The sequence below is a fragment of the Hevea brasiliensis genome, chromosome 9, assembly GCF_030052815.1.
Source record: "Hevea brasiliensis isolate MT/VB/25A 57/8 chromosome 9, ASM3005281v1, whole genome shotgun sequence".
In the NCBI taxonomy this organism is placed as follows: Eukaryota; Viridiplantae; Streptophyta; class Magnoliopsida; order Malpighiales; family Euphorbiaceae; genus Hevea; species Hevea brasiliensis.
This window is the reverse complement of record NC_079501.1, coordinates 11,819,383-11,846,102: the sequence shown is the minus strand read 5'-3', so window position 1 is coordinate 11,846,102 and position 26,720 is coordinate 11,819,383. Positions and strand designations below refer to the sequence as shown.

Genomic DNA, 26,720 nt, shown 5'->3' with positions numbered 1-26,720 from the left:
TATATTTTTTAAATTTATGCCAATTTTTTAATAAACTTTCCAAATTTATAGAAAAAAAGTAAAATTTTCAAAATATATATATATTTTTAAAGTAAAAGTTACATTTTCTTTATAATTTTTTATTAGGGCTGAGCAGAATTCGGTTCAAACCGAAAAATCGAACCAAACCTAGTCAATTCGGTTCAATCGGTTCGGTTTTAAAATTTAATCGGTTCGGTTAGGTTTTAATTTATAAAAATTTCGGTTATTTCGGTTCGATTTTAAAGAGAAAAAATAGGTTAAACCGAATAGAACTGAATAGTGATTTATATAGTCAAATCGAACCAAATCGATTTTTGAATTAATTTATTTTTATGAAAATTTATGAATTATATTTAATTATATATATATTAATTGTTTAATTTCATTGATTAATGGTTATTAGATTCAAACCAAAGCTAAAATTAGACCAAATAACTTGAAAATTAAGTCTACATTAAAAAATAATAAAAAATCAAACCAATCGGTTTAAATCGAACCGAACCGATTCAGTTCGATTCGATTTTTCATCAATTTTAGTTCGATTCAATTTCTAAAATTGACAATTCAATTTTTATAATTTAATTCGGTTCGATTCGAACCGATTGCTCACCCCTATTTTTTATCATTCAAAGAATAATTTTTTAAATATTTTTTAATTGATTAAGAATATATGAGGGACACGTAATTTTAACAAAAATATGAGAACTTTTTTTTAAATATTTAAACATTTAAAGAAATTTTTTTATATTTGATGGATAAAAAAATAAACTTTTTAAAATTTTATTTTAAAAAATTAACAGATTCTACAGCACAAACTTGAGATTTTAAAACATTAAAAATAACTCATTTTCTAATAAAATTTTCTCCCATGCTGAAAGTAAGACTACGTCGTTTAACTCTTAACACCATTCGGTATCAACGAATCTCAGCTATCCCAAGCAATCACTTAAATTCATTTTCTTTCATCTGAACCCTAATGCATTTCTCACCCTCTCTCTCTCTCTCTCTCTCTCTCTCGCTCTCTAGCCCCGCTCCCTCTAAACCCGCCCTACACGGCCAACGGCAACTCAACGGCTATCCGCAGGCACCGCCATATCCATTTTAACCCTCCACAACTGCTACGCTACATAAAATTCCCTTCTCCGATAGCCGCGGCCGTCACCATTATTACGTTCCTCACCGTCAACATTGACTGCTTTCCCAATCTCTGTCTATTTCTCTTTCTATCATCACATTTTTCCACTTCTTCTGCATGCGACGGAGAATATCCCTATCGATTCTGCCACTGAACTGCACTAACTCAACAGGAAGGGTCTCTCCCGATCTCACTGGGTAAGATCTATTCTAACTTCCTTGGAATTGCTTCACTCTTCATTTTTCAGTGGATAGGCTTAAAATTGCACTTGTGCTAAATTACTTCGGTTAGTAAAAACGGAGATTTTCCTGTTAAATAGGGTAGTTGATTGCGTCTTGAATTTATCATGACTTTTTTTTTATTATCTAAGTTTCATGCTGATCCCTAGTATTTCAGACTGGCACTTCAAATTTTTTCCTTTTCTAGTGATTAATGTTCATATATGATTTGCAACAGTTTTTCCTAATTAAATAGTTTAATTTTTTTTTAAAAAGGTTGCACTATTAATGGCGGCAAATGCAGTGGCTGCTGCCTCTCATGCTGGCAAATACGGCGTCCAGGCATGGCAGGCATTCAAGACAAGATCACCAACAGCTGGGAAGGGAACAGCGATTGGGATCAGGTACTGTTGATTTCTTTCGCTTTGAGTTTGAGATGTATATTTGATGTCATTCCATTGTAATTGCTTGCTTATCATGGAAATGTTTGAGCTCAAGTTGTGTCTGATGATGTCCGTAAGCAGTTGTGTCTCATAACTGAATTCAATTGGCTTGAGCATTTGAGCTCAAGTTCCTTTAATCTACACTCCTATTTGACAGAGGGTGCTCATTCAATTGTAGATCTAGAGTAAATAGCCTTGTCCACAAGGGCCAACTCAATTTAATTTTGCTTTGTAATATTGCCAAGTCAATTTTACTTGTATATGCAAATTTCATGACGATAGCAGTTACAGTGATGCTAACATGAACTACTTTAGATGCATTCTCTTATACACCATTACGATTATACTTCTCCAAAGTTCTGCAATTGTGCTTATTGATCTTTGCTGATTTATTTATTTATTATTTTTTTACAGGGAGAATACTTCTATAGTTAAAGAAGCAAATAAAGCCCCTAGACAATTGACTTTAAATGTCGGAAAGACTGGTGGTAGGAATTCTGCAGGGCGTATTACAATTTTTCACCGAGGAGGTGGAGCAAAGCGTTTGCATAGAAGAATTGATCTGAAAAGAAGCACATTATCTATGGGCGTTGTGGAAAGGATAGAGTATGACCCTAATCGCTCCTCTCGGATAGCTCTTGTACGATGGGTTGAGGGTGGACCCCTTCACTTCCGGAAGAAATTCAGGGCAGTAGAAGAATTTGTTCCACCACAGAAGATTCTTGAACCCACCACAACCACTATGCGTGGCCTATTTTCACTCTCCTCCCTATCTAGGGAAGGTGATCAAAGAAAGGTAGTATACTCCTCGCCTGGACCAGCTGCTGCTTGTGCAGTGGTTGGCCATCAAACTGGAATGTCTCCTGGGTTGAAGAGTCTATCTGCTGCAAAGGGTGCAGAAAGCAAAAAAACTAGTGCGAGGGATGTCTTCTTGTCTACTTTTTCGACTCCAAGGGCGGAGACTGCATCCTTATCCCTCAGTGGTTCTCTTAATTTTCCAAGGATAGCAGTGGCTGGGGCAAGACCCGCCTTTTTTGCACCTCAAATGCGGGACAAAGATGGAGGAAAAAGCACATTCTCTCTCAGTGAGGTCCGAAAGTGGAACAGCCGGAGCAGCATCTGGGCACATAGGATGAAACGTAAAGCTGCAGTTTCTTGGCAGAGTTTTAAGTGGCAAGATACATTGGGGTTTGTTGGAGCTGTTGACAGTAATGAATCAATCAAAGACCGAAACTTATCATGTTAGCTTGCCATACAGTTGAAGGCAGGAGTCACTTGCTTCAGGAAAAAAGCTCGCAGTTGAGGAGTTACGGTTAAAATGCTGCAAAAAAGCACCTTGAAGTAGTGCAGTAATAATACCAAGCGACTACATTTAATTGGTTTTTGGTACCCGATTAGAAAATCTAATGAGTTGTTTTATGAATTTGTTCATGAGTTTCAATCAAAATGGTCATGGATCGTTTCGTCGCTAAAGGTCTTATTTTTCTTGTAGTGTCAGTTCCTACTACTTTTGGCGATAAATTTAGACCTATAGATTGTTTTGTCTCTAGAAGTCTTATTTTCTTGTAGTGATACATTTTTTCTGTTAGATTAATTAACATACAATATATATATATATATATATATATGTTTTAGAGTGTGTTTAGGTTGAGATTAAATAAAATTAATAATTAAGGGGTTAGCTGTTAACCTCTTTTAACCGTAATTTGAATGGTGTAATTAATGAAAGTTTAGTAGTTGCATTTTATCTTTGTGCTACTCGGTGTTTATCCATCTCATATAAGCTAGTTATTTTTCATATTCACTGAACCACAACATTTGCAGAGAGCGTGAGTTATTCCATTGACTTTTTTTCTTTCTGTCGTCGAAAACTACTATTCATTTTCATTGACTGGTTGGTTTGAAATGTTCATTATCATTAAAAAGGGAAAAGCCAAATGGCTGCTCCATGACTCTTCTGGGGTTGCCCATCCTCGGCATAATTTTACTTTAGTTAGTTTATTTTTTTTCTCTGCCTTGTACTATAAATTTGAACTCTTTGTTATTTTAAATTAGGAAATCCATTAAAAGTTTTGTACTGCATAGAAGGGAAAGATCTTTTATCTTAGAGAAAAAAAAAACTCCATCACAACTCTTACATGCCTTGAACTTCAAATCTGAACAGTCAGATGCACCACCAGCCCCCTTGGATACAAATTTCAAATTCCTGGCTGATGAGGATGAAAGGTTGGATTCTTTCATTCCAATCTTCAGTACATTGAAAGAACAACTTTTATCCATCAGAGAAAAGAAAGAAAATGGTAAAGAGAAGCCTATGGGGTGAGTTAAGGATTGGGCAATGATTCCAAGGCCTCTCTTGCAGACTCATTCAACCGTCTAGCAGTTTTTTCAACCTAAAAAAGAATTCACAATGGTATAATCAAATACCTATAAATGTAATATCCAACTTGAATATGGTAAATTAAATTCACATAGCAAGATAATTCACCTCAGCATTCCAATTTGTTCTTGAAGTCAGAATAATTAAAGTTATTGTCTGGAAAACAACTCCAATAATGATCCCCCACCAAATTCCCTGAAACAAAAATTGGGAAATTTTGTTTTAATTCACCGACAAGAAATTTTTTGTATTGATGCCAGAGAGAAGAGCAGAAGCTTACTGCTACTCCTAAACTGGTTTTGAACCCAAGCACACAGCCAATGGGGAGACCAATAATATAGTAAGTGACAAGGTTAACATAAGCTACCACAGCTTGCCATCCACTGCCAATAGCCACACCTGCCACACGAAAAGAACATAATTATGATCCTAATGTATAGCAACATTGCACAAATCCATCTCATGAATAAAAAAAAAAAATTCTAATATGTCAAAAGAAAAAAAATAATCGAGATTGGACTGCTTACCATCATATACTTAATGTGTACAGAAATGATTGTTACCTGAGAGTATAGGTTGAACACCATTGAGGAAAACAGAGATGGCAAGCAGAGGAGTAAGATCGGAAATTGCTTCTATAACCTCAGAGTCATTTGAAAAGAGTTTGCTCAATCCAACTCGAAAACTCAGCACAATAGCACTAAAAATTATACTGATAATAATGCTAGTCCCATTCACTACAAACACTGAAAATTTTGCAACCTTTGGATGGCCAGCCCCTAGTTCATTGCTCACTCGAACACTGCATTTAACCAGAAATTTTATGCCATCAACTTGGACAAACGTTCAAATATCAAATTTCAAACCTGATTTGTTTTAATTAGGCATCTCATCACCAACCTGGTGGCTGCTGCTAGGCCCAGCATAAATTGCATGTCCCAGTTCAAGTAATTCATGCTGGAGATAGTATACTTCAACATTAGAACTTGCAAGGACAATAAAATAATGGATAGCTTGGGGAAAATGGAAATGGGTTTTTTTACTTACCAAACGGAAATAGCGTCTAGTGAGATAGTTGGGTTTGGGAGGAGACCTGATATCAGTACCATTCCTTGACTGTACCATATCTCCAAGCTGCATTTCAAATAACATCTTGTGTATTAATCCAAATTATTTGATGCACTGCGATTCTGTATTAATGGAATAGAAAGTGCGATGCAAGGAGTGTATTGAATAATTTAGTTTCTTTTCTTTTCTTTTCATACCAAAGCATGATAGCAGAAGCAGCTGTGAGCTTGAAATAAGGCCAAATTCCTTTGAAAGCACTTATTGATAAGCCAGTCCAAGTTTCCTTGCAATTTGGACTAAGAACAATGTAAAGACCATTCAAGATGACAAGAAGCCACCAAGACAAACTCAGTGTTAAGGCTGCTCCTAGAAGCCCGTAGTCCAATTTATAAATAACAAGCCACGAGAGAAGGATGTGAACAAAGAACACCCCAACAGACATGTATGCAAGAGGGTTCACAATGTTCTGAGCTTGAAGAAACCTCTGCATAGGGCAGCTTATGGCAAATGCATATATCTGAGGGATCAAACCTCGGGCAAAAATTTGTCCTTGCTCGGCGATGGCCTCTGATTGCCCCATAGCTGCGAGGACTGAGCCTGAGAACCAGTAGAGGAATGTGAGGAGCACAGCTGCTCCCAAGTGCAGCACAATTGCTCTCTGGCATATGATGCCCATTGCTGAGTACTGCTTAGCTCCATAGGCTTGGCCGCACACTGTTTGCACAGCACTAGCCATGCCCAGCTGTATTCATATTATGGGTCAAATTTTCACTCTTAGCAATTCAATTCATCACTAAATTTCAGTACCATACTTTATTTGAATAAAATAAATAGAAGTGATGAAAAGAATAAACTAGTAAAGAACAGACATACCATAATCCCATAAGCGAGACCCTGAATTCCAACATTGGCAATGGAAGCACCAGCAAGCTCTACAGCACCCAAATGTCCACAGAACATTTGGGTGACAAAGCTAAGCATGAAATTGAATATGGAAACAATTATAGAAGCCCAAGACAATAACCATAAGAGCCTTGATTCCCATGCAATAAGACGAGGCCACCATCTAATTGGCACTGTCCTTTGTTCCAAGAACTCCTCAATTGCCTGAGATGACAAGTCTGGAATTCTTGAATGTGAATCAAGTGTGGGAAGCAAGGACTGGTACTCTGGCTCTTTTGACCCCATAATTATTTAGTTAAGAGAAGAACTGGGGTTTTCAGTTGATATTTATATGGCCTTGAAAGCAGATTCTATATAGTGATTATGAGATCAAAAGAAGACCTTTGCCTTGAAGCTTTTGCTTAACTACCATTCACTACTTGAAATGTTAGACTGCTAGAAGATTAGCTAAATCTAACAATGGTTATTTTTGTCAAATAATAATAACTTCTTTTTTGAAGTTAAAAATTTGTAACTTTTGTTTCAGGACTTTATTGCATCCTTCTCATGGGTCCTATCTAACTGATTCCATAACTGGTGGGGCAGTGACTACAAATTTCATATGAAAATTAGATTTTTATTTAGTTAAATTATAATTTTATCTATTTCAATATTATGAGTTAATTTCTATATTTTCAATCCATTAATGAGTTCATCTAAGAGAGTACAACTTTCTACTAAGAACTTGTTTGGTTCAAATTCTCCACTTCTTGAAAGTTTATTATTTATTAAGTAAATTTAAAATTTTCAAATTAAGAAATACATATATTATAATTTGGCATGAAAAATATTTGTTTATTATAATAATGATATTATATAGAGTAATTTTCTCAAAAAATTGGTTGAAAAAGGTATATTATCAATATTAGGATGAAATAATTCACTAAGAATATAGAAATTCCTTTCCTAAATTGACTTTAGAATTAGAATTCCCATCAATCAACAGGGTAAAATGAAATATATTTACTGAAGCCATTAAACTAGTTGTTCAATAATCAAATATCTATCTCTCTTACAAATAATGGCTATATATAAAGACGAATGTGAAGGAATTGAATAAATAATAAGATATTATTTGATAGTTTTGTTGATAGAGGGAGACAATAATTCGGGATTATAAAGTTTTGTCCTTGTGTTGTGTGGAAGGGGGAAGACCGTTTGGTATAGAGCGTGCTGTGGTAGGTCTGAATCAGATTGCAGGCCAACTACTCTTCATTTTTGTGGGTTGGTAAGAATTCTACTCCATTTATTAGGGAAGTCACTTATATATATATATATATATATATATATATATATATATATATATATATATATATATGGATCGCTTCTTCTGTCTCCACCCCCACAAAGAAATTTGAAATTGGAGCAGAAAATTTTCCGCAGAGCAAGGCCAATTTTGTCGTGAAAATTTTCTTTTTATTTTAATTTATCATTGTACATTTTAAATTTATTTTATAAAATAGAAAAAATAAATTTGAAATATAAATTTAATAATATATTTATATATTTTTATTAAAATTATAATATTTAAATACATATAAATAAATTAATATTTTTTAAAAATAATAAAAATATATTATTATCAAAATAAATTTTAAAATTCGAGATGATGCTTAAAAAAGTTGTTTGGATTTATCTATTGTTTGTTTATTCTTTATTTTAAAAATCCTAATCCCACCGCAATGTCTGAACAAGACGAAACCAGAGAGAGTAGGTCCAGGGCCAAAACAATTGCCATCCCTATGGAAGGCAGAGCCTTTCAAGCCGGCCGAACTTGGCAAGGCATGAACCCAGGCCACCATGCCCAATGAAAAGGTCTAATTCCAACTACCATACAAAGTACCCTCTTTCATTGCTCAACAATTTCATAATGGCAACTTGGCAAGCATCAAAAGATCAAGCACAACAATGGTAATACGAGGATCTAAGAAATCAAAATATCTATTAACCCTTTCGAGAGAACAGGCAACAAGTAAAAAACCGGACAAAGTGAGATAAGCGACAAATATAATAGTAATTCCTTTGGAATTTCAATTACATCACATGCAGAGAGAAAGAAACATTCACAGTTGCTGCTTTGCCTTCTTCCGTGCCAAAAAACGTTCTTTAGCTGCAGCAAGTGCATCCTCATTTCGTTTATGATGGTCTTGCTTTGGTTGATTAGCCGATGGTTGTTCAGATGAAGATTTTTCTTGTACCAATGTGTCCGAAACTTGTTCATCAGGAACTGGTTTAAGATCTAAGGACTCGGAATTTCTCCTAGGAGGAACAGAAGGATGCCTCTCTTTCACCGTGGAGCTAGAAGACTCCATATCCATAACTGACTTTGAGTCTTGTGAAGGATGAACTCTTTCAGATGTACCAGCTGACACCTTATCATCTAATTTCTCTGGCTTCCTGAGGTCAGTCTGTTTCTCTTGCTTCCTTGACTCTCTGTCTTTCGCACCATATGCAACATTTTTTCCAAGATTGAAGTAGAACTCGCTCAAATCACTTTTTTTAGTAACCTTTTCAACAAAATAACAGAAATATAACATTACTAACTGTGCACCTAATTTTTCTTATCAACAAAGACAAACACATGCTCTATCAGACAAGTTCCGAACAATATGGTTAGCAGAAAATCATTATCTACAAATACCTTTCATTTGATTGATTTTAAAGACATGCTCTATCAAAACAAGTTTTGAATAATATGGTCAGCAGAAAATCATTATCTATACATGCATTTCATTTGATTAAATTTAAAGCACATCAAGGTGAAGTACAGAGAGGAAACTTAAGAAATGATTTGCTGGCCAACTAAATTCTACAATGCTATGATTTGCTCACATCCTTTTCTCAATTACTAAGCTCAAACTTGCTAGTATATTGACCAAAATTTAATAACCTAAAGTTGTTTCACGATCAAGGGTGAGGGTGTTAGAACTTAGAAGACCCAACTTTTTCATTAATAAACTAAAATAATTAACTGTGACCTACATATGTTCATTGAGAAGTTGCTTCCATTTCAATAGGAACCTAAAGGACAAGGGGAAGTGCTACTCGTACAAGACTTCACAGATCTTCACAATGTTTGGGTCAAGATCACGAATTTAGGAAGAACACAAAGCTAAAACTTTACCTGCACATTTTATAAATGAAAATTTAGGGATAATAGGTGATCAAGTAGACTGAATTGAACATGTAGCTCAACTTTTGGATATTAAACTAAGTCAAATATACGATGATAAACTGCTTAAGCCAAAAGAAAATCCATGAAAATTTAACAAACGATTTTCAGAAACATACACATAGAAAAAATAAATGACAATAAAAAAATAAAATGACCAAGTTGAAATATTAGAATCAGTGAATCATAAAAATAGTTTATAGCAATACCACTTGATACATCTTATCATACTTTCATTACATATGTTAAAAGAATTTTATTTTTTTAAAAAAGGTACAGGAAAAAAAAAGGATAAAAGGAGATTCATTTTTTAAAATAAAAAGGCCTTGAAAAGCTCTACAAAAACTGTGTTATCCATTAACAACGTATCTTAACATTATGGTGGAAGAAAAACTACAAAATATTCGAAACCAATATAGTGCTTATTATATGAATGCAATATTGATACATATGTCTGAATACATAAGCTCAATTCACCCCATGCAGTGGCAATGATCAAATTTATACAATGCAAAGCATGATATCAGATAATACAATAAAAAGATGGTTGTTCAAGGCATAGAAAAATTAGTATGTCAAATAGCATGAAAAAAAGGTCAAAATATGAATACCATTGTCCAAATGAAAAGTCCATACAGACAAATAGATATGCCACTGCTAGCAGCATCAATGCATCTATAGACCAAGAGGCAGCAACAGAGCAGCAGTGTAAACCAGACAGTAACAACTCAACTATGAAATAAAATCCTATTACATGGGGACCAAGTTAGGGGTAAGTTCAACATAGAAGAAGCAAGAGGAGAAGTACAAGGAAAAGTTATACATACATCCTCTTTCTCCTCTTGAAGTTGACGCATGCGCTCTTCCTCCATCCATTTTGCCTGCTCTGCAAGTTTTTTCTTGTAAGCACTTGTGACAAATTTGTCCTTGTCTGCATATAAGTGATCATCTTTGCTTCTTTCTTTAGCAAGTTTTTTCTCATATATGATCTCATGTTCTCGCTGTCGTTGTTCTGCTTTCTTGATCAAAGCTTGAATATATTTAGGCTGCAACAAGAAACCAACCTTTCATGATCCCATCTTTTAAACACTATGTATGACAGAGCTTCAATTTATGTTCTTTCAAAAAAAATAATAATAATAAAATAATAATTAAAAGAAAACAATATTACATGGCTGGAACGAAGGGAAAATAGATTACCTGCAATTCTAGAACCTATGGTAGTAAAAAAGTGAAGTAAGCATCGAAATAGAAAAATAAAGTTTACTAAACTAGCGCAAGGACTCAATAAGAATCTTGCAAATTACTTCACAACATAGCAAAGCTTTAAAAATTAATTCCACATAATTTGGCACAACTAATAAATTAGAGCTTCAATAATACTTAATAACTGACCCCAACTACTTTGGGAATAAGGCTCAGTTGTTGTCGTAATAATACTTAGTACTAGATTATTTGATTGGCCTGAGCATGGTTCAGTCCTATCCGGGGACTTGAAAATCTTCAGAACTGTCCCAAATTTCAGGGATTCTCAAAATTAAATCACCATAATTGTACCATAACATAAAATTTCCATTCTTTATTATCCTAAAAATTCAGGGCAGTTCGGACCAGGGATTTTTTTTTATTAATATGAAATTACTTACTACCTAGCATAGGAAATTAGATAAAACTCAGTCAATTTTTCAAAGTAAGTGTCTCACGTACAACCAATACCTTTCTTTCTTCACGATCTTGTTCTCGTGGTTGAGCAATTTTTAGTTTCATCTCATCATAAACTCCATCATAATCGAAAACTGAAGGGTCTTCTTCCAATGCTTTCTTATGCTGCTCCTCAATCTTAAAACCAAAAAAGGAACAAGGAGAAAGCAGTGAAAAACAAAACATAGGAAACAGAAGTACAAAGTATTTTTTTGAGAGAAAAAAAAATACAAAAGAAGCTTACTTACATCCTTAAGAGACTTGTTCTTGGTAGCCTGCCGTGAAATCTCCTTTTCAACATTATCCTCATCATCATCATCATGAAACCCAAGAGGCGCCTGAAGAGGAGGTCTTGGCGGCTTTTTGGCCTGCTGGGGTTGTACCCTCAGCTGCAAACCGTACTTTTGCATTTCACTAAAAAAAAATCAACAGCACAATTATTAGGTTATTTTGATAAGTCATGCTCAACCCTATTTAGCAAAATTCTATGCAATGCATAATTCAATTCAATTCCGCTTAAATTAATATGAAAATGAAACAATGAGTTTTGAGGAAAAAATAACATCGAATTGATGTAGCCAAAATAACACCAATTGAAGGCATATCACAGTTCAATTGCCTAGGTAAAGGAAGTTAGATTAAATTTCTACAAAGGAAACGCATGAAGAATGATAGGATGCTACTTCACATGGAAATAAACAATAAAATTTTTGCTGGGGATCTCTTCTCAAAGCACAGGCACAGACTTTAACTTTTCTTGGATAGATTTTAGAGTTGCATCAGTAAAAGTGTCAATAATATGGAAAGGAATAACTCATATTGCTATAGGCCTAGGATCTATGCTAATTTGCCTCTTCAAGTTCTTAAGAATGGACCAAAATCCCAAAGGAAGCACCAAAATCTGCAGTACCCTTGCACATCTCGTGGTATTCTTTTCAGAAAGAAGGTTATACTGGCTGTTTTCACGGAAACAGATGAACAGATCATAGCCCCCTCCTTTCCTTCAACAACAACACTTGTACTTTTTTTTAATTAAATAAACGAGGAAAAATGAAGTAGCAGGCTACAACCTACATAAACAGTCACCCTAATAAGATACAATAAACAGAAATTATGATACCTTCAAAAATTAAGAGGGCCGCAGACAGGAGAGACGAGGCGAAGGAGGGAGGCAGAATCTCAGAGAGACACGTCGGAACGCGAGCGATGCGATGAGTTTTTGAGATCAGCGATTCCAAGAAGGTCAGGTCGACAGAGATGCACGGCAACTATGAGGGAGGGAGGTACACTCGCGGGCAGGAGGAGAGAGCTCAGAGACGAGAGGGGCAAGAGGATGAGGAAAGTGTCTAAGTCGGTCTGAGTGAGGCAAGAGCAGTCTTATTAAAACCGGCCCGAACGGTACCCGGCAGAATGACCCCGTTAGATGGATCACTTATTTAATTTTTTTTTTTTCAAATGATCACTTATTTAATTAATGGATCATAAAAATATTAATTAAATATTATCAACTGCAAATAAAAAGAAAATCTCGATTCAATACATTAAAAAAATGCATATTAAAAATAAAATTTTTAAATAAATTTTTAAATATTAAGAATTTAATAGGATAAAATTTAGTAAGATTAATATTTTTATGTGAAAAGAAAAGAGTCAATTATTATATTTAAGCAAGTCATTAAAAAAAATTAGAGAGTTTAATAATTAAATTTATAAAAAATTAATTTAAAAATATATATTTTTACGGAACATTTTAATAAAAAGAAATTAATTAACTCTTTTATTAATGTGAACTCGTTACTGAATATTATTAATTTAAAATAATTACAAATAACTTACAATTAGATTAAAGATTTATAAACATAATTCAACATACAATTAATCAAATTAAATTATAATTAAAAAGTTGAACTATCAACATTTAAAAAAGTAGTATCAAATATTTTTTTTCTTTAGACAAAAAAAATACTAAATGGTTAAAATCATTTAGATTGAGTGATTAATCAAAAAGAAATTCAAACATTGAGTGATTAAGCAATGACAAGCAAACAGCCAATTCAGGCCTGTTAGAGAAATTATCTTCTAATATTAAAAGTTGTTTTCATGTCATGATAAAAATATAAAATGGTATAAGAACAGAGCCTTAAGAATAGGTTCGGTTAAATCCCATACGTCCATAGATAACTACAATGTTCTCATTCAATCATACATTGATTAACAATGAACACCCAAATATATAATATCTCAAGAACAAAATTGGGAAGTCGATAAAAGTTGACATAAACTAGAGATCGTAAACAACAAATATGTCCTAATAAGGGAATATAAATTTTCCAATATGGCATTCTCTGCCTGTGTTTTGCTCAAGTGTTCTTTTCACAATCCCCTGATAAGCCTATGTCTAGTATGACATGCAGCCACCTGAATCCCATGAATCAGGTGATAGAGCTGGGAGGTCAAGGATTAAATTTTCCTGTTATCTTCGCACTCATTTTATCTAGACCAAGAAAACTATACAGTGATGTGAGAAGACCATTAGCAATCATTGAGAGCTTTGATTTTTTTCCCAGTTTCTATTGAACCAGCAATCATTGTACTCAAATCTCTTCCACACATATAATAGCAAGCAAAAAGAACAAGATTGGTAATCACAGAATTCATAGAAATGGTACAGTGTAGAACACTGTTCCTTTCATTTCATGATTCGTTTGAGTACATCAATGAAACAAAGCATTACAACGAGCAGAATAATCGCAAATAAAGAGGAAATAACAACAGCATATCCCTCCACCCCAGAATTTTTCATGTTATGAATCTGCTCTTTAATGTCAGGCCACATCACGTATGCGAGAAACCCATACCCAATTATTACAATCAGGTTTAGTATCAGAGGACGGCTATTCCCCTCCTTTGTCTTGTTCCCCATCGCTCTCTCCAATTCGAAAATGGAATCGTAGACACAAATTTGAAGGAAATTAGCAAAGCAGAATTCACCAGATGCAGAAATATCAAGATTTATGGCATTTTTGGAATAATCAAGGATGAATTTTTATGAAATACACGAAATTTAAGCTCACCTATCGGAAGAATCGAAGGAATGTGGCCTCTTTTTTCAGCCTTCACCCTCAAAGCTTCTTGGAGAAACCCCAGCACTTTTCTCACTTAATATGGGGCTTGGGCTTTTTGGCCCAATCTGAAAAAGTGGGTATTTCCGACCCAATCATTCCCACCAGGCAACCAACATGATTTCTCTTTTTTTTTTTTTTTTCAGTTATGAAAAACTTAAATTCATATAAAAATAAATTTATTAATTATTAAATTAAATATTTATATATAAATTTATATTATATATATATATTAATTAATTATATATATATATTGATATAAATATTTAATTTAATTGTGATTAGATTATTTTTATATGAGTTCAAATTTATATTAAATTTTTTTTTTTACCGTGTGAGATATACTTGAAATAATTTATATACATTAAAATTAAATTCTCTCTTAACGATTCTACCGTATGAATTGATGCATTCAGGATTTCTAATTTCATCATTGAATGCTTTCAAGTGAAATTAAACCTTGATTAATGAGGAAAAAGAAAAAAACTCACAACTGTTACCAAGCTAATTAATTTAATTTAATTACTTGAAAAATTGTTGTTACTGTGCAATGCTTAAACTTACCTTGGAATATTATTACTATTAGTTTTTTTTTCTCAAACATAAGTTGTACGTTTTCTACACTCGTTGTATATACTTGTGATTTAATATATTTATATATAATTTTTTTTAATATTTTGTATATAATATAGTATTATTATAATATATTATTATTATAATATAATATAATAATTTTTTTATTTTCATGATGTGTATGTTTATTTAAATTAATTAAAATGAAAATATATTAATGAAAATAAAAAATTATTGTAAGTAAATATGATAAGAGGTGATTTTTATTATGAAAATTTATTATTATAATATAATTATATAATAATAAGTATTTTATATTAAATTTATCAAGACTAATTAGTTTTTTATATTTTATAATTTTTAAATATATATATATATATATAATTAGTATGAACAATTTAAACTTTTTCAACACTATTTAAAAGTTTATACACATAATAATGAAATTAAATTTAATTTGATGTAATTTTATATAATATTAATTTTTTTTAATTCTAGATATTTTTTATTCGATTTTTAGTTTTATTTGATAGAATTAACCATGTACACCTATATCAATGAATATCAATATTATTAATTTTTATTGTATAATTTCATATTTTCTTATGATATAAAGAAAAATTTTAAGATAGATATAAAAATTTATTAAAAAAGTTATTCATATAAAATATATACTACTTTAATTTAATAGAAAAATAACGAAATTTTCATATAAAAAGACTTAGCTAATAATTATTAGAATGAGTTGGATATGAAATAATTCAGATATGGTATTACTAAAATGATTATTATTATTATCATTATTGAAAAGTAAATAAAATATTTATTATTATATTAAAATATTTTTATATAAATAATTATAAGATAGAGATAGAAATTTATTAGATTTTAATAAAAAAGTTATTCATAGAAAATAAAATACTTTCTTATTTTTTAAATAATATAAATTATGAATAGTATTTTCAGCAAAGCTATGTTTTATATATATATATATTGAATTATAAAAAAATTAATCATGTAGAATTTAAATATAAATAAAATTAATAAATTTAAATGTATATAAAGTTTAAAATAATTAAATAATAAAAAATATAATTATAAATAATAAAAATAAGAAAAATTAATTTGTAAAATTTAAATATTTCTCCTCTTTCACACATTTATATATTATATAGATTGTTATTAATTTTCTGCTGTAGTTTTCATTGCAAATGGTCTAAATAAACGTCTAAAGGCAATTTTGTAACAATTATGTTGAGAAAGGACGATCTGATCTGCGTCATATCTGCATCGGAAACCAAATTAATAATCTCAATCCGAAACCAGAGACTTGCAATGCATGAAGTCTGATCCTCTTGCTTTCTGAAATTATCTTTAATGCTAGTGATTAAAGAAGTTATCAGTAACTGAGATTTTAGTGATAAACCAAAGCTTAACGAAGAAGATGAATGCATTGAAGTGGAAACTTTCGCCGAACGATCAGCATCAGCAGCATTTAATCTAAATCAATTACCAAGATAAAAATTAATCTGCTTTTACTTTTCTAATTAGTTAGGTTTGTTTTGATTTCCAAATCAAAAAAAGATTCGTTTTAATCTTTAAAACTAAAATAATCAAATTAACCTAATTAGATTTTATAATTATTTAATACTATTATATTTTATTCTCTAAAAAAATATTATTTTTTATTATATATTTTATGTTTTTGATATTTTCATCTAAGTCTAAATTGTTAATTAAAAATTTAAACAAAAAATAATAAAAAAAATAATATAAGTCATAAAGCCCAAAAAAGTTTCTTCTGTTTAGATGAAGACTAAGGAGAGCAAATATAGATTAAAAGAGGATAAATTAATTATATATTTCTATTTGAAGATTGGTGTATTAACAGAAGGTAAGTTTTTTATTCCATCTTATCCCTTAAATTTTAGTTTTTCTTATTATTTGAGATATAAGAATAGGTTAAAAAAAAAAAGGAAATAAAATTTATAATTATTTTTATTTATACATATCTTAAATTTATCATTTTTTTACTTCTTTTTAAATATAAAAAATATATATTATCTCTCTAAATATAAAATTTTTTTATTGTAACACTCCTCATCCTTCCCTTCTTTATCCTTTCTCCTCATCCTTCCCTTCTTTATCCTTTCTTACCTTTTCTTTATCTTATTCAATAATTTTTTTATTTTTTTATGTTAGATAAGTTTTTTTTTTTTTTACAATATTAGATATTTATTTTTTATAATCCTTTCAATATCCTTTTAGTATATTAATTACCATGATATAAGGAAACCAGTAAGATTTAGGAAACGTTTCCTTCTCCAAAAGGGAAAAAGAGATTTATTCAAATTCTTGATCTCACCTTATCTCTATATATTTATTATGGTTAAAAATTGAATTTGGTCATGCGCATCTCAATGCCACCATCTTTGTATTGCATTCAAATCCTATAAATTCATCTTTTGTCACGGTTAACCTTTTTAGCACTCATCTTATTACGTTATTATATTTTATATTCTTGACTAAACAACTCATTGTTCCTTTTGGATTTCATCTTCTTGTCTACTTGTGTTTGACTACACAACACATATATATAGTGAGAGAGAAGGAAAAAAAAAACTTGAATAGAGAGACAACAGAGATGGCTGGGGGAGGTTTCACAGATGGAGGAACTCTGAAAAGAGCTCATCTTTATGAGTATAGAATTACAGGTTATTTCATCTTTGCTTGCATTGTTGCTGCTCTTGGAGGATCCCTTTTTGGGTATGATCTTGGTGTATCAGGTGAGTTCTTTCTTTTCATCGTTAAGCTTTCTTAATCTAATAATCTTTAGCTGTCACGTTAAAGCCTTTTTTTATTCTTTTCCTTATGATGATCACAAGTTCTCTTTAAATTTATATAATAGGGAAGAATTTGGAAATCAATCCAATAATTTTGTTATTGAGAAAACTAATCATCTATGTTTGGATTAAAGGATTCAGAAAAAAACAAAACCGTATTCAATAACATATATACATGAAACATTCCTTTACTAAGAGACAAATATTCGATTATTTAGCAGCTTAAACATCCAATATTGGTGACGTTTTTTGGAACTGAGAGCCTAGTTATATACTTAACGAGAGATGAACTTGAAATTTTGGCTTCAGGTGGAGTGACTTCCATGGATGATTTCTTGAAAGATTTCTTCCCGAAAGTGTATAGGAGAAAGCAAAAACATCTTCATGAGACAGATTACTGCAAGTATGACAACCAGATCCTTACACTTTTCACATCTTCTTTGTATTTTGCTGCCCTTGTTTCCACTTTTGGAGCATCCCATGTAACCAGAAACAAAGGCCGGAAAGGCAGCATCATTGTTGGATCGATAAGCTTCTTTTTAGGAGCAGTTCTTAATGCAGCTGCTGTGAATATTTGGATGCTAATTATAGGACGAGTACTTCTTGGTGTAGGCATTGGTTTCAGCAACCAGGTACACTTGAACTGGAAAAAAAAATGTTATAACGTGGAAGCCTGTTAATTTTACTTGCTCCCCCTTTTCTTCTGATCTGCAGGCAGTTCCCTTGTATCTCTCAGAAATGGCTCCGGCAAAAATCCGAGGAGCGATCAACCAACTGTTTCAACTTACAACCTGCTTAGGAATCCTGATAGCAACCCTGATAAATTATGGAACTGAAAAAATCCATCCATGGGGATGGAGATTGTCTCTTGGCTTAGCTACAATCCCTGCAACTTTAATGTTTATTGGTGGCATTTTCCTTCCTGAGACCCCTAACAGCCTTGTAGAGCAAGGGAAATTGGAAGAAGGGAAAAGAATATTGGAGAAAATTAGAGGTACCAAGAACATTGAAGCTGAGTTTGCTGATCTTGTAGATGCTAGTAATGAAGCTCGTGCGATAAAGCATCCTTTCAGGAATCTTCTGAAACGAAAGAATCGCCCCCAGTTGGTAATAGGAGCTATAGGAATCCCTATGTTTCAACAGCTCACAGGAAATAATTCCATCCTGTTCTATGCCCCTGTATTTTTTCAAAGCCTGGGTTTTGGCTCCGGAGCATCTTTATACTCATCTGTCATAACAAGTGCTGCACTTGTTGCTGGTGCTATCGTGTCAATGTTTTTAGTAGACAAATGTGGCAGAAGAGCATTCTTCCTGGAAGCAGGCTTTGAAATGTTCTGCTATATGGTAAAGTACACTTGAAAGCTCAGTTCTTTGAAATCTTTATTCAAGTTTGCAGGATCTTTTTGAGCTTGAGTATGTATTTGCTTGATCTGCAGGTGGCAACAGGTATAACTTTGGCCCTGAAGTTTGGACAAGGAGTAACCCTTCCAAAAGGAATTGGCTTGTTCCTGGTGATTATCCTTTGCTTGTTTGTCTTGGCATATGGAAGGTCTTGGGGTCCTTTGGGTTGGTTAGTTCCAAGTGAACTGTTTCCCTTGGAGACAAGATCAGCCGGACAAAGTATAGTGGTCTGTGTGAACATGATCTTCACAGCTCTGATAGCACAATGCTTCCTTGTATCTCTCTGCCATCTTCGATACGGGATTTTCTTGCTGTTTGCTGGCTTGATTTTGATCATGAGCAGCTTCATCTTCTTCCTCTTGCCAGAAACAAAGCAAGTTCCAATAGAGGAGGTATACATTCTCTTTCAAAACCATTGGTTCTGGAAGAAAATAGTTGGAAATGGAGATCAAGTTGAAATGGGTGAAAAATCAGGATCACAAGTTTAGAATCAACAATGATGGTTTTTCATAAATTTATTATTCGACTTCTTTTAGGCTTCTGTAATTCTTCTTTAGTTCTTCACTTCTATCAATAAATAGCCCCAATTGATTCCATAGTTGATGCTTGGAAATTTTTTCCCTTTCCCCTTCACCTGGTATATATATATATTTATGGTGGTCCATGAAACATTCAACTAGTGATATAATAAAATTATTATTTCGTCATGTTGAAATTTCTTTTGATCAGTCATGCTTCATTATGGCCTATGTAAAATTGGAAAAAAAAATTGTGTTGTTACTAGTAGTGGCATTACTTAAACCATAATCAGTCCAAAATCAGAAAATAGCAACATCTAGAATACACATTGTCTAGGTGAAAACTGGAATGCAGACTCAGTTTTTAGTGTTTGTACAAATTAAGAATTCAATTAAGAAGTTCATGTAATCTTTTAGAGATCAAATATAGATATTATTTGCTGAGCACTTGTGGAATGAGGAAAAAAAAAAAACAACAACAACAAAAACTATTGGTTTGTAATGCTTATCCTGCAAACTTTACTGAAACAAATACAGAGAGATCCAGAGTATGTGAAAGCTGTTAAAACTCATATATATACATACGCGATACATACAAGACTTAAACACTGAAAGGAAAATCCATTATAACTGCTTCAAAGTTTATGAAGTTTATTCTCTGTTTAGTATAATACTCAATCTTGGGCTTCAGCAGCTTTGAATAGATCTCGCCACTTCCGAGGATCACTGCCAGGGCCATCACCCTGCATAAGTACAAATCTTAGTTCAGCAAAATGCGGCAGTTTTCAAATGATGAACTTCATGATAATTATTTAAAACTTGAAATGGAACATATATAGAACTAATGCAGGCAGGGGAAAAATCAATTGCTGGAAAACTCACACACAGCAAACGGCAAAAATTACACGTCTCCAGCCAATTGTTACATCTGTCATAGATGACATTAAAAACCTAGGTGTTTCAGTCCCAAAAACACATTCTACACTTGTTGCGGAGTTGCAGTTTTTTTTTTTTTTTTTCACAGTACACTACTTAATAAATAGATGAAAACCCACCATGGGTTTGACTACTGAAGTAAAAAATTTATTAAAAAAATATATGTGATGATTACATTGTTCTGAATGGAAAAAAAATTTTACAGGCATCTATAAGGGTGAGAACTGTTCGGTTTGAATTGAATAAACCGTATCGAACCGCTTTAATTAGGTAATTCGATTTGGTTCGGTTCGATTTTGCATTTTAAGAATTTCAGTTATTTTGATTTGATTCAGTTTTGAAGAGGAAAACGGTTGAACCGAACCGAACCAAATTACTTTATTAATTTTTAAATTGATTTATTTTTATAGAGAATGTATGAATTATATATAATTTTATATATATGAATTGTTTAATATCATTGATTAATGGTTATTAAGTTCAAACCAAGATCAAAATCAAACTAAATAACTTGAGAATTAAGTCTAAATTAAAAAATCTATCAAAACTAAAAAACGGATCGATTCAAACCAAACTAAAATAAAGCGGTTCGGTTTGGTTTGATTTTTCATTCATTTCAGTTTGGTTCGGTTTCTAAAATATAATAATTCAATTAATGCGGTTTTGATGATTGGTTCGGTTCGGTTCGGTTCGATTTCAACCGAATGCTCAGCCCTAGGCAATTAATATAATTTTATTTTTGTACTAAGAAAAATTATATTAAGAAAGACACCTAGGTGAGTGCAACCCATGTATACTCTAGCACCTATGTTAATTATGCACACAAGTTAAAAATCCATGCTATTGAAATTAACCAAGGGAAAAAGACAATGGCTGGACCTAGCATAACTCAGTTTGTAGTACTGAAAATGATTTAGAAGAAGCATATCCTAAAATGAAATGAATGCAGGAAAAATATTCATACAGCCATTTCAACTAAATTGGAATTAAGGCTTATTTAAGTTGAAATGAGTATCTCAGAATGTATTCATAATTTATAAGCTTGATATTTAACTTGAAAAATGCCAAAATGGATGATACAGCTAATGCAGACTAAAGAATTTGACTAATAGAAGGTGTGTTGAGAAGGGTGCATCTAACACAGAATTTTCTTTTCTTCATATAAAATTACAACTTCAGCAAGGACGCATCACCACTTTTCTCTAATTATTCTCACTTTCTCAGAAACTCATATTTGTCAGTAACTGTATAAAATTATCATTCATGGTGACAGTCTCTTGCATCCCTGTCAATGTCATGGACACAGGCCAAGCCTCCATTTGCTTCCCTCTTGGTGAGAGAAGTGTGGGGCAAAGATTGTGAAACCTAACAGTTTGGGGTTTCTCCAGCTTAAATATAAGTTTCTTTCATCCTCCATACCTTCAATTGCATACACCTCATTTGCTTTCAAGAAACTTTATATTAGCCCCATGATTAAAATTCAGGTGCGCAACTAGGAATCAAATTCCAGTCTTTCTGTGGAAAGAGTGCATCCATTGGAAAGTAGAGGTTTCACTTATTAAGCATAAGTTAGACTAACAAAAAAGGATCCAGAAGGAATATTAGTATCATGTAGATTCTCTCATTTGCAATCACTACTACTGTTCAACTTCATTTCTCAAAAAAAAGTGGCTTTCAGCATTCAATTATGAAAAATCAAAATAGTTTACGGATTCAAACAATTTCCATAATAATAACTATCATTCACTCATCTTTATGAATTTACCTCAACTGAGTTGATTTCATAAATTTGACCTTCAGTAAATTCTATGTCCAATGCCTGAATGCAAGCTTCAGCGACTACAAGTCTGCTTACCTCTCCCACAAGTTTATCACCTGAGAAGAAAAGTAGAAAACCCATTTACAGATTGGACATGATAAAGAGATGAATCTAAATGCCCACAGCATAACTACCAACACTGACTCTTTGAAATGAAGTCTCACACTGTAATATAGATATTATTATATTTTGTTGAACTTACTTCCCGTTTAGCATTGAAAATGAATACTAAATTGGTGAAAAACTTGAGCTATATGAATAACATCCAATAAAAATAAGAAAATGCATTTTATAACATGTTTCACTATAGAAAAAGTTTGTAAATTGCAAACCTTGATCAATAAGAACTGCATGCCGTTGCCCAGCAGTAGCTTTGAGCAGGGTATTTAGATCATATGATGTGTAAGGTCCATCTGTTAATCTACCAGGTCTGAGACAGGCATAAACGTGCTGTAAACATATATGAAACAGCATACAGATGCAAATCGAAAAATTAAAGTATCTCCACAAGTTGCTGCAATGAATTTCTAATATCCCAAAATCAAGCAAACGGTAAGCCATTATCACACCTAATGATGGTGAATGGAAGACCAGACTGACGAACAAAATCCTCCCCCATCTTCTTATACTTGAGAACACCAAAGAGATTCATAATGCTGCAAAGAAAAAATTTGAAACAAATAAATTTAATCCAAGCACACAGAACCATAGCAGATAATTTCATTTGCAATATTCTAACGGGAAATTCAAGTGGTTGATATTCACTTCCAGAAGCATGTTGAAGCAATTCCACAGAATTCATTATATGATAAAGAGGGAAAATAGTTAGAAGCATAATATAGAATAAAAAAAGGTGCACAGCTTGATAACCAAATTCTTTAATAAGCAGAAAACATTCCATGCCAGAACATAAATGCGTGTTCAAATTCAAAACCGAATACTGGGTACAGTCATACACTTATCCACCGAAGTTCCAGGTTATGTTGCCTCCTAAAACATTCAAGGACAAAAAAGGAGGTTGCTTTTCATCAAAAACAAATTTTCCATTGTTTTTGCTTTTACTGTCAAGTATCAAGGGGAAAACGACAGTATTATCACTTCATTGCAGCCGTTTCATACATCATTCACGTCAAACATAACATACTGAAACTAATTTTCCCTATTTTTATATCCCTCCAAAATAAGTGTAATGGAATTATCAAATCTCATGAGTTTCTGCAAGAGCATAATATCTGTGCATATCACTAAGCAAGAAAGAGATATCATGAACACAAACCAAACATCTCCTAAAAATTGGAAAAACCTTCTTTTTTAATTTTCTTTTCCTGAAATTATGCATAGGTATACTCACCATCTAAAGCAGTTACTTATAGTGTATATGTTTACATTGACATCAAACCAAAATTAAGCCACAAGTTCATTGCAAAACCAAATAAGCAAGTCTTACCTCCAAGGCAATTCATTGAACTTGGTTACACCAACTGATGAAACAAGAATGATTCTCTTCAATGACAAAGGCAATGCAGAAACGAGATTTCTCACACCCTCCCAATCTTTAGATTAAAAAATAAAAAGTCAATGGAATTAAAGGTGTATACTTACCTTTCTGTGGCTTACATATATTTTCATGACAGGAAGGCAAAAGAAGAGTCTACTTTTAGATATGCTAAACAATGTTAGCTAAAATGAAATATACTCAGGTAGAGTGCACAGAACCGCAAACAATGGAGTTATTCACAATCAATTCCAGTTTGTCCTGAGAATAGATTCAGGATTGATCAACCAGAAATCATGTCCTCAACCTTATATCATCAAGGAACCAAGCTAGATAGGTCTGCACTCTGCTTGAATATAGGCTTATCTCAATGTAAATAGATGCTTAGAATGCTAAGAAAAGGTACTTCAACTTTGGGATTCTGAATCTCAAATACTGAAAAAGCTCAGATAGGAGCCATCAAAGATGTGTACAGATATTATTGTTTTCATCTCAAAAGAAGAATGCTAGTTTCACAGGGGATTTGCTATTACCACCATTACTTTGCACTGATTGTGTGGGTTTATAGTATTTGATCTGCATGAAGTGTGATCACTATCTCTGACTCAGTCTCTAAAATGAACTAAACTTGCAAATGGTAACCATCCAAGTCATTCCTTGGTCAATGACGTCATAAATGTGTTTTGGCCCATTCTATTAAATGACAAAAATCCTTGTTTATGGCTTCTGATCTTTGTTTTGTTGGGCTGTTATTTCTTTTTTCTCAGAATTATGCAGGCCCATGGATTAACCTGTCTGAACTTTATACAGAAATGTTCTTCATGTTGAGCATCAGTACAGAGATCATTTTCTGGTAATAAGCTAAATTAGAGAGGGCTACATATAATATGCTTATATTTCATTCTAAAATTTCATTAATTATGAGGTAAAAACTTCTGACCTACTCTTTCTGGTGTATTATCTCCATCCCATCGCTTTGAAGGAAAGGCTGTTGTTCCAGTGCAGCATATCACATGTGTGACTCCCTGCAGGGAAATTTTAGATTACATAAGTAACTAGGCTAGTAATATGGTCAAGTGTTTTTGTCATCCTTTAGAAAGATAAGTTAAAGGACAGCTGAGTGAAGACGAGATAGAAACCTCAGATATTGATGGATCTAGATCCTCTGGATTCCGAGTGTCCCCTTTAAGTACCTAGCAAGTGTTAACAGCTCTTTATGATTATGTTTTAAATCTTAAGGAAAGAAATTAATCTAAAAGCTAGAAGTTTGCTTATGCTATTTTTCTTTTTAGGAAAATGGTATATGATACTATGAATCATGCAAGAGGCCATAAGCAGATAAAAGGGCACCTGCAATGTCTCCTCATCTTGTTTGCCAAACAGTGCAGTTGCTTTTTCAGGATCTCGTAGTAATAAGCGTGACTTAATATTCCGGTCAAGCAATGATGCCACTACCAACTGCCCTGAAAAGGGAGAAACATTCTAATTTTTCCAAAAAGCAAGGCAGAGGGAAAACAAGAGAGAGAGAGAGAGGAATAAAAAGGAAAAAAAATTAAGAATAAAAATTAACCTACAGACATGTCAAAATGTACATTAAAATTCTAAAATGGGAATTGCCACAAGAGATACATTTTCTCTAAAAGCTTTAAAAGAACTATGAAGGCCATTGGAGGATACTTTTACATAAGTCAAATTGCTCATGAAAGCATCGTTTCATTAAAATTAATAATTTTTTCTTTCTGTCAAGAGAAAAGATGCAGGACCAACAAGAAGGTAAATTTTCAAATGTAGAAATCTTGAGAAGTCATTTTTACAAAGATGCTATTTTGCACAAACAGGTTAACAACACTTTAGTTTGTATATCAGCGGGCTCCAAATGGAAGCTAGCTGTGGGATATATTTCATGAAGCCTCTTAGCCATATCTGCTTATGTAAATTAAGTTTTCTATTTAATGTATCGTGGAATCTAGTAAAGCATTACACCTTTTCAAACATGGAAGATAAAGCAAGTTCTAGATTCACCAAATTTCAATGATATTCACAAATTGGTGATTATTACGTCATTGAGGATCATCACAAACATCACCACGGTCAAAACAATCGCAAGAAACAAAAATATAAAATTTTGATTCCACAGGAATTTCTCAATTTTTTTCATATTAACATATATCACAAGCATTTCCACCATCGCACTCACTGCAACAGATTGCAAAATATTCCCTTTTAACAAATAAGTAAACCCACTAATCTTCTTCAGCAAAAAGACAGTATTTTGTGCATGAGACAGTCAGACAGAAGAGGGCAAGAGAGCTGGCTTACCAACACCGCCAGTACCGCCAACAACAAGAACGAGCTTGGAGGATGAAGGAAGGGTAGTTTTAGAATCAAGGGTAGAAACTGAATTTGGTGATTGAATCACTTCTTCTTTCGCAGCGTGAACAACTAATGAAGACGAAAATACTCTTCTGGAGCTTGAAAGGAACTTGAAAGAGCAATACCCAGGAGAGATATTCAGTGAAATTCTTTGCGGGAACTTGGAAAATTTTCTACGTGCGAGGGGAAAGTCAGGAATGGGAGTGAAGAAGAGCTTGCAAGCCATGAAGGCATGAGCAGGAAGCAAGCAATGGTCGTGTCCACAGGAAACGAGAGGGAGGTAAAAGCAGTTGGATTTTGTGGCCGTATATCTCCCACGGAGTCAGCCCGCCAAGAACTGGGTTACAAGCACAAGCCCACTTTAGACTTCATAGATGGACTGCTTATGTATTAATCAATTTATCAGGATTTTACTAATTCAGTTTTTAGTTTTTTTAATTAAAAAATATTAAATTTATATTTAAATTTTATTAATAAATATTTAATAATTATAATTTTTATTGATAAAATAAATTAAATTTAACGCTACCCTAAAAATATCTTGTGGTGGAAAGATTGCC

At 32.7% G+C, this 26,720-nt stretch overlaps 5 protein-coding genes and 1 long non-coding RNA gene across 6 annotated transcripts; 2 read left to right on the top strand and 4 right to left on the bottom strand.

The window, feature by feature from the left end:
- The first annotated feature begins 970 nt into the window (after positions 1 to 970).
- Positions 971 to 3,369, top strand: LOC110638603 (60S ribosomal protein L2, mitochondrial). Its single transcript, XM_021789204.2, has 3 exons — positions 971 to 1,353; positions 1,651 to 1,778; positions 2,232 to 3,369. The coding sequence occupies exons 2-3, from the start codon at positions 1,663 to 1,665 to the stop codon at positions 3,061 to 3,063; spliced, it is 948 nt and encodes a 315-aa protein (XP_021644896.1). The 5' UTR covers positions 971 to 1,353; positions 1,651 to 1,662; the 3' UTR covers positions 3,064 to 3,369.
- A 532-nt stretch (positions 3,370 to 3,901) lies between these two features.
- Positions 3,902 to 6,514, bottom strand: LOC110638602 (protein DETOXIFICATION 41). Its single transcript, XM_021789202.2, has 8 exons — positions 6,139 to 6,514; positions 5,463 to 6,007; positions 5,245 to 5,331; positions 5,098 to 5,154; positions 4,761 to 4,999; positions 4,478 to 4,596; positions 4,306 to 4,392; positions 3,902 to 4,210 (listed from the first exon to the last, which is right to left on the bottom strand). Exons 1-8 carry the CDS (start codon positions 6,451 to 6,453, stop codon positions 4,142 to 4,144), a joined length of 1,518 nt encoding a protein of 505 aa, XP_021644894.1. The 5' UTR covers positions 6,454 to 6,514; the 3' UTR covers positions 3,902 to 4,141.
- A 1,618-nt stretch (positions 6,515 to 8,132) lies between these two features.
- Positions 8,133 to 12,495, bottom strand: LOC110638618 (uncharacterized). The gene is made up of 5 exons (XM_021789234.2): positions 12,201 to 12,495; positions 11,329 to 11,494; positions 11,096 to 11,218; positions 10,207 to 10,425; positions 8,133 to 8,714 (listed from the first exon to the last, which is right to left on the bottom strand). Exons 2-5 carry the CDS (start codon positions 11,488 to 11,490, stop codon positions 8,271 to 8,273), a joined length of 948 nt encoding a protein of 315 aa, XP_021644926.2. The 5' UTR covers positions 11,491 to 11,494; positions 12,201 to 12,495; the 3' UTR covers positions 8,133 to 8,270.
- Positions 12,496 to 13,733: 1,238 nt separating this feature from the next.
- LOC131183362 (uncharacterized) lies at positions 13,734 to 14,325 on the bottom strand. The gene is made up of 2 exons (XR_009151477.1): positions 14,155 to 14,325; positions 13,734 to 14,009 (listed from the first exon to the last, which is right to left on the bottom strand). It is a non-coding gene; the product is annotated as an uncharacterized LOC131183362 (long non-coding RNA).
- A 2,855-nt stretch (positions 14,326 to 17,180) lies between these two features.
- Positions 17,181 to 19,668, top strand: LOC110638589 (sugar transport protein 14). Its single transcript, XM_021789184.2, has 4 exons — positions 17,181 to 17,561; positions 17,928 to 18,250; positions 18,333 to 18,962; positions 19,055 to 19,668. The coding sequence occupies exons 1-4, from the start codon at positions 17,420 to 17,422 to the stop codon at positions 19,505 to 19,507; spliced, it is 1,548 nt and encodes a 515-aa protein (XP_021644876.1). The 5' UTR covers positions 17,181 to 17,419; the 3' UTR covers positions 19,508 to 19,668.
- A 360-nt stretch (positions 19,669 to 20,028) lies between these two features.
- On the bottom strand, positions 20,029 to 26,498 carry LOC110638591 (uncharacterized protein At2g34460, chloroplastic). The gene is made up of 9 exons (XM_021789187.2): positions 26,107 to 26,498; positions 25,138 to 25,250; positions 24,927 to 24,980; positions 24,728 to 24,812; positions 23,740 to 23,845; positions 22,862 to 22,948; positions 22,625 to 22,722; positions 22,239 to 22,348; positions 20,029 to 20,280 (listed from the first exon to the last, which is right to left on the bottom strand). Exons 1-9 carry the CDS (start codon positions 26,384 to 26,386, stop codon positions 20,212 to 20,214), a joined length of 1,002 nt encoding a protein of 333 aa, XP_021644879.2. The 5' UTR covers positions 26,387 to 26,498; the 3' UTR covers positions 20,029 to 20,211.
- Between the last annotated feature and the right edge of the window lie 222 nt (positions 26,499 to 26,720).

Coding starts and splice junctions, on each gene's coding strand:
- LOC110638603 (XM_021789204.2), top strand. CDS start 1,663: ATGGCGGCAAATGCAGTGGCTGCTGCCTCTCATGCTGGCAAATACGGC. Junction 1,779..2,231: donor GGAACAGCGATTGGGATCAG/GTACTGTTGATT, acceptor ATTTTTTTACAG/GGAGAATACTTCTATAGTTA.
- LOC110638602 (XM_021789202.2), bottom strand. CDS start 6,453: ATGGGGTCAAAAGAGCCAGAGTACCAGTCCTTGCTTCCCACACTTGAT. Junction 5,000..5,097: donor GGCCTAGCAGCAGCCACCAG/GTTGGTGATGAG, acceptor GGTTAAATGCAG/TGTTCGAGTGAGCAATGAAC. Junction 4,211..4,305: donor GAACAAATTGGAATGCTGAG/GTGAATTATCTT, acceptor ATTCTTTTTTAG/GTTGAAAAAACTGCTAGACG.
- LOC110638618 (XM_021789234.2), bottom strand. CDS start 11,490: ATGCAAAAGTACGGTTTGCAGCTGAGGGTACAACCCCAGCAGGCCAAA. Junction 11,219..11,328: donor AGAACAAGTCTCTTAAGGAT/GTAAGTAAGCTT, acceptor TTTGGTTTTAAG/ATTGAGGAGCAGCATAAGAA. Junction 8,715..10,206: donor TTCAAGAGGAGAAAGAGGAT/GTATGTATAACT, acceptor TTTGTTGAAAAG/GTTACTAAAAAAAGTGATTT.
- LOC110638589 (XM_021789184.2), top strand. CDS start 17,420: ATGGCTGGGGGAGGTTTCACAGATGGAGGAACTCTGAAAAGAGCTCAT. Junction 17,562..17,927: donor GTATGATCTTGGTGTATCAG/GTGAGTTCTTTC, acceptor TTTTGGCTTCAG/GTGGAGTGACTTCCATGGAT. Junction 18,251..18,332: donor GCATTGGTTTCAGCAACCAG/GTACACTTGAAC, acceptor TCTGATCTGCAG/GCAGTTCCCTTGTATCTCTC.
- LOC110638591 (XM_021789187.2), bottom strand. CDS start 26,386: ATGGCTTGCAAGCTCTTCTTCACTCCCATTCCTGACTTTCCCCTCGCA. Junction 23,846..24,727: donor TAATACACCAGAAAGAGTAG/GTCAGAAGTTTT, acceptor TTTAATCTAAAG/ATTGGGAGGGTGTGAGAAAT. Junction 22,723..22,861: donor CTTCCATTCACCATCATTAG/GTGTGATAATGG, acceptor TGCCTGTCTCAG/ACCTGGTAGATTAACAGATG.